Source organism: Cyphomyrmex costatus, unplaced genomic scaffold, assembly GCF_001594065.2.
Source record: "Cyphomyrmex costatus isolate MS0001 unplaced genomic scaffold, Ccosl1.0 scaffold254, whole genome shotgun sequence".
In the NCBI taxonomy this organism is placed as follows: domain Eukaryota; kingdom Metazoa; phylum Arthropoda; class Insecta; order Hymenoptera; family Formicidae; genus Cyphomyrmex; species Cyphomyrmex costatus.
In genome coordinates, this window is record NW_017276629.1 from 722419 (window position 1) to 729477 (window position 7059).

At 34.8% G+C, this 7059-nt stretch overlaps 1 protein-coding gene across 1 annotated transcript; it reads right to left on the reverse strand.

Moving 5' to 3' along the window:
• Positions 1-1350: 1350 nt before the first annotated feature.
• Positions 1351-6480, reverse strand: Cdc5 (cell division cycle protein 21). The gene is made up of 11 exons (XM_018540523.1): positions 6285-6480; positions 5924-6189; positions 5713-5843; positions 4742-5244; positions 4000-4174; positions 3477-3917; positions 3109-3227; positions 2858-3022; positions 2491-2772; positions 1776-2056; positions 1351-1389 (listed from the first exon to the last, which is right to left on the reverse strand). Exons 1-10 carry the CDS (start codon positions 6327-6329, stop codon positions 1814-1816), a joined length of 2370 nt encoding a protein of 789 aa, XP_018396025.1. The 5' UTR covers positions 6330-6480; the 3' UTR covers positions 1351-1389; positions 1776-1813.
• Between the last annotated feature and the right edge of the window lie 579 nt (positions 6481-7059).

Sequence of the window (7059 nt, forward strand, 5' to 3'; positions counted from 1 at the left end):
GGGAGATAGGGTGGGGAATTTCAGCGAGCTAGCGACTAGACTCGGCCCGGGGACTTGCTGGCCGAGTGGCTGACTCGACTATAGCGGGGTAGCGCTAGTTAGCCATCAGCAACTACGGGGGCGGCTCCCGGAGGCCACGTTGTCAGACGGCCGTTACCACTGTGTCATTGGTCGACTCCACCCTCGACGGCTCGAGCTTGTGGGGGTGAGCGCGCAAAGGGGTGGTGGGCGGTGCTAGACGAATCGACGACGCTGATTCGACACCGGTTCGCCAGTCGCGTCGCGCCGACCAATCGACAATACGGGATTACGTTGGCTGACGACGACGTTAACATCTGCCTTCCGGCAGCCAACGCTATTTACCAGCTATACATACTAGTGGTCGTTATTGCTTTTTCACGGTGTAGGTATAGGTATAAGTATAGGTGAATGTGAGGGTAAGCTATCGGCGGAAAATTAAATACAAGTTGATATCGAGCAGATTAAAGAAATACAATGTCGAATCTATATAACTAGATACATTTCTTCATAATTTTATAAAGATCCTAAATTGCGAATATTATTAGGCAACTTTTTTTAAAACTTCAAGGAGATCGTCTCTTAAACTGTTTTATACCGCGTTAAATTTCCGGGCGATAATAATTATTTTAATTGAGAGTCCACATTTGTGGGTCATATAATCTGCAAATGCGTATTCTCTATGGGTATTAATTATACCACAAAAAAAATTAATGAGTTTATAGCATGGACTTTTTTTGATACAACACGTTATATTGATTAGGCCATTTTGTCGGCGACGACTCGGCATTATGTAATGACCAATAATGACACGCCCCTCTAACAAGTGAACTGTCTTTGTAAGCTGCGTACAATCCCTCGATCGATCACGCCCTCTTGACTTTCTGGCTTAACCAGAAGTCGGTAATTATATCTTGGGGGAGTTTAGGGGTTTCGATCCTCACTAAACGAAAGCCGCGTGTAAGATGTTTTCAAGACCTAATATAACTTATTTATATTTTTTATTATATTCGTTTTATTCTTTATGCTTCTAAATGTTTTTTTCTTTAATTATCTATTTATCATTTAGCAGTACACATTACCATAACATTTGGATCATTTAGCAGTACACATTACCATAACATACCATGAATTTTATTATTATATTTTACAGCATAAAGGAAAAAAATTTCTTCTATCATAAATTTCTCCTTCGCAAAATTTAAAAAGTCAAATTTGAATTTATTACAATAGCATTGTCATTTAATACAATAATTGTTTGTTATTCTCATGACATTCTTATCAAATACATCAAACATAAATCCTAAAATAATAACATTTACAGTTATTGTAGCGACAATGGACATTATATGTTGAATTCCTATTTGATTCCTAAAAAAAAAGAATAGATTATTTTAATAACACATAATATTTTCATAGGCATATAATAGTACATTGTGTAACCGTGGGGGAATGTTGTTTATTGTGGGGACGAGCGCGATGGCACGAGCGAAGCGAGTGCGTACGCGCGCCCGTGTCGACCTATAAACAAATATGCCCCCACTGTTACACATAGAATTTTTCTTTACAAGTGCTCGTCGTAATGTGCCCTATGCAGCAACGTTTTTGCGCAGAAGAGTGGGATTAGAGAAATAACTTAACGGCTTGAGATATTGTTTATTTACCGCACGCAAAAGCGTTAAGCTGTAGGGCACTTTACGCGCACGCGTGAAGAAAATTTTATAACTTACATAATAAGATAAAGTAATACATATTACATTATGCTGTGTGTATTCATCAAGTCAGTAATGCGTTCCTAAGACGATTCATCATTTAATCGACACTGCTGCAACTGATCTTGTAGTTGAGCATATCGCATTTGTAAAGAGCGTTCTCGCTCTGTCTGCCTGTTTACATCTTCCATGAGGCCATTTATCCTTCTCGGAATCGCTGCCTCTTCCTGTGTTTGCAAAAACTTAAATGTCGATAATTCGAGATGAGCCTGTTCTATTTGCTCCCACAAATCGTGTAGCTGCTTGGTTAACACCTGCGTCCTGGTCTATTTAGAAAATAAAACAATAATAATGAATGTTTCAAGTTAGAATCTTATAAGGTAAATTTTGATTCAACCGGACAAATATAAAATATCTTTTTGAAACTACATGACTTATAAAAACTACTTCTATTATGATAGACTTTTGTAATATAGCTAATTGTTTCTAATTTTAGTATTATATAACATATATTAATTCAACTTGTACTATGAAACACTAATTTCAAAATCTTTGAAATTAATATAAGGAATCTTAATTTCTTTTGTTACATAGAAAAGTTTTCAAAAATTTATATGTGATTTTAAATTATTTATCTTAAGGTATTTATGTGATACAAAAATAAAAAAACTGCACCCTAAGTTTATGCTATATAAATCAATAACGGCAATTTTTATCATTATATTGAATTCTAAAAAATAATATCGAATTTTTCACTTACTTGGTAACCTCCGGTCAGAACTTTTAATTTCTTTTCCATCCTCGCAGCGCGTTTAGCTTCCCCTGTCATATGCATACGGTTCTCTTCTAATTTTCTCTCGCATGCTTCCACTCTATCTTTTTTTGAGGCTAGCGTTGCACGAGTGTATCGTTTCTGTGTTTCGAGATATAAAATTTGCGACAAGCATTCCTCCCATACAGTAGTGTAGGCATCTAAACTCAATTCTCCATGTGCCATTCCTTCTTTTACAACTACCATCTCGTCGGTTAACACCTTTTTAGCCTAAATTTAAATATTAATAGTGATTTAATAGCTGATACATTAATAATACAAATATAACAAAAATATATATATATTTTAAATGTACATCAAGGAGATCGTTCTCTTCAAACATATTGTATGGATGTTGATCCAAGTAAGTTTGAGCCTGAGCTAACGATATTGCGGTGCTCTTTCGACTTGACTGTGTTGGATTTTGTAGTGCATCATAGTGCAACATTGTAATCATTTCTCTTTTTATCAATTCTTCTGCCTAAGAATATAAAACAGTAAATAATAAATTAATTCATAAAAATTGAACAATAAAAATGAATGTCTTCATATAAAAAAATTACATACTCTTTGCAAATCAGTTAATGGCATATCCATGTAGGGTCTTAAAATATTCATATTTATATCCGCAGGTCGTGGTAATTCTCTTTGGATTACTTGCGATCTACGTGCCAATTCCCTTTTTTCTAAAAAAGAAAATATTTTAATTAAATTACATATTTTAATCAAAGAAAAAAAACCTAAGAATAAAAATGAAATTGAAATCTTGCACCACCAAACTTGTATAATCGGAGATAATAAGGCTTTCACATTTCATTTACGCACACTAAAAACTTGTTTGTAGATAACTTCCAACAAGCGACACGGTGTGACACAGTGTATCGTGATATTCTTGTTGTTCGTCAATGAGTGATCAATGAATTGTTTTAACTTACTTTCTTCTAATAATTCTTGCTGTTGTCTCGCATCAATATCCGCCTGGTCTTCGATTATCTCAGTTGCAGGCGCACTAGTATTTTCCTCGTTTACCTCTCCATCAAAGACATCTATCTCATAATCGTTACATGGCGCCGGTAAAGAACTCAGTACCGCGCGCAACGAGTTCTTTGCCTGTGTCTCTATGAGTGGTGTTTCTGAGCCATCTACATTTTCATCCGGATTTATATTAAGCTTATCGCGAACGGGTGTTACCGCTAAAACTCCATTTTGCGTTCGTACTGATGCTCCGCCTGGTGTGTTGAATGAATTTATGGGTGTCCCATCGCTGCGTTGAGATCTAAATGGAGTGGCCAAAATTGTATTTGGCGTTGCTATCACATTGGTAGGAGGCACAACGCCAGTAAAATCAGGATTATTCAATGGAGTGTTCAAGCCACCTAAAAGAAAATATATTTATAAAGTAAAATATAGAGTACAATTTAACAACGTGCTTATCAAGTTTTACAATTATATTTTAACCTTTTAGTGGTGTGTCCACGTGCGTGAGAGCCATGACATTTTGAGCTTCTTGTAATATTCTGTCTGTAACAGCTGGAGTACGAGGTGTTGCTGATGCATTTGTAGGCAAAGAATAATCAGCCAATAAACTATCGGAGAGTGTTATACCACTTTCAGTAGCAACTTCTCGTGCAACCTATAACAATATGTTAATACTTTGCCATATGGACTTTTGTAATCGACCTCTCTCTCGACATACTAGTATTTTATGCCTAATTTTGACAAAATAAGTTGGTATATGACCTAAAATTTAATGTTTTTTTTTTAATATTTATGGATATTTGATCAATGTTTGTAAAAAATATAAGTGGCATAGGGATAAATCATTCCGTGTGCATTAATGTAAATATGTGTACATATTTGTACATATATATTTGTCATTGCTATTTGTTTTTATAATATATACTTGTAAATAAATTTTTCATATTAAAATAAATTTTCTGACAAAATATCTTCTAAATAAAAATTTTTAGCTAGGTCTTCTTCAAAATTTACAATATAATATATAAAATTAATACAGTATTTTCGATTTATATATATGTATAAATGGCAGTAAATAGGAATGTGTTAAAATTGATACACGCGATGTTTTAGACTCACATCCAACTATAATAGATACATGATAGTGTTAAGCAATAAGTAGTGCAGAAATAAAAAATAAGCCCATAAGTTTCAATATAAAAAAGTTAATCGAAGGACATACTTCCGAAGCTCTACCAAGCTTTACAACTTGCTGTAATTCTTGATCAGAGATCTGTGGTTCTGGTAAGACTAATTTACTTCTTTTCTTTATAGGCTCTTCATTATTGAGCATACCCATAGGTATATCATTTTCTTTGCGCTGTTTCAATTTCTGTTTATCTTTCCTGCGCTCCATTTCCTCCTTTTCTTGTCGGAGTTCACCATCTAGGTGTTGTTGCCTCATTCTAGAAAAATCGATCGCCAGAGGATCAACATGTTCATTAGAGGTATCATAGAAACCTGATGCAGGTCGTTTCTCAAATGGTATCTCTGTATTATAATTGACACCGCGTTTGCGTTTGTTTTTTTGAGACACAGTAATACCAGCAGCTCTTAATTCTCTACGCTTCTGTAAAGCAGCAAGCCTGCGTGCCTCTTCTAATTGCTTTTCACGTGCTTTACGTTTAGCCTTCTTGCCCTGAGTATTTGCTAGTCTAGCACGTGCCTCAGACAACATCTCCAATTCTGTGAACAAATATAATAATTAAAAATTTACAGTTTGTTATAGTCTGTAATCAGTTCTGAAGTAAAATGTGATAAATGTATTATTAATTACACACAATTAGCTTTCCATTTTCACATAAATGATACTGAGTTTAAAATTATGTATTTTATACTCAGATAATATCTCACTTATTACTTGCTTACTTTGGTGACAGAGTTATTGCATAACAAAACAGGTTTTAAAATCTCACTTTTAATATGAGTTAACAAGACTCAGTAAAGCACACATCTTGAGTTTGTATAGATTATAAGTAAAAATCAATCAAATCTTTTCAGAATAAAAAAGGATTTTTATTTGAATTATGACATCATAAATAAAAAATATCTGGGTTTTAATGTAAAAGTAAAATTAATATCTGCAAGTAGCCTTATTATCTTATTAATTAAATTACTTATTATATAATCATATTAATTTTAGCCTTAACCTACCATCTTCATCCATATCTTTAGGGTCTGGTCTTGCTGGTTTGGTTTCAGGATTGGGATCAATTTCACCAGGTTTAAGTTTACGAGGATCATCCACAGCATCATCTCCTTCTTCTTTCTTTTGCGCTTGATCACTGAAACAATTCAATAGTAACACAAGAGTATATTGATCTGAGTAAAATCACTTAACTCAAATAAAGACTGATTTACTCACAGTAAATATTCATATCTTTCTAAACATTGGGCAGCTGTTCGACCAATGATGGGTGCAATTGTACGCCACTGTGTGGGCATCAACTTTGCAAGGTGGAGGAGCTTTTCATCTTCTTCCCGACTCCATTCTGTCTTCTTTATGCTGGGATCTAGCCATTCGAACCAACGGGCTTTACACTGTTTGGCTGATTTTCTATGTAATAGAGATGCTATGCGACTCCATTGGTTTTTTCCATATTTCATTACAGCTGCTTTCAAAATCTCATCCTAAAAACAATGTATTTTTTTATTTAACAAAATTTATTCACACAACATATACATACATAAAACTTTAGGTTAGAAAAATATTGTATATCATTTACCTCGGTATTCCGCCAAACACCACCCTTTATCATAATTCGTGGCATTTTTTACTTCTATTTATAACGCTCTATGAAAGGAAAATATATTTTTAATGTTAAAAAACGTGAAAAGCTTTCTTCCTCGGTTTTATCTTGGCATTCATCGACATCGATTAGGTGAAGGCGATGCCTGGCCGCCTGGCGATGCCGCAACGCAACTTCGTTACTCCGATCCTCCGATCAAAGTAGATTCAACGAAAGTGACAAAAGTAATGTCGAAAAATTTCTCACTCACACGTAGACGCACTCGTACTCACTCGTACTTGTACCCCACACCTCGCACTGCTCAATGAACAAACCGAAATAAATTGCAAGAGCAATAGAAAGGTAGAATCAGGTAGAATGCATCCAATCCCTGAGTGATGTAGTCATTGTAATCAATTTCTTTTTATTCTCGGTATAAGCTTCATATTTCCTTTTAGAGGATATATTCGACACAAACGGCACAAACGTCGTTCTATTCTTCTTGACATTCAACAAATCATAAAGATAGAACGATGTTTGTGTCAAGTGTGTCCTCCAAAAGGAAAGCATAGGATTTTCAAATTTGTAAAAAAACGAAAGAAGTAATTGTTGTACAAAAGTACTATGTTTAGTCGGTAATACAGACAATTTTAGGATTCCCATTTTCGGTACGCCCGCAGTTTTATGGAAAGCCGCCATAATATCACATGTGAATTTTCCATCTTCGCCTTTACTTTTTGAGGTTATGGGAAGTTCTGTTCCATTCCATGTG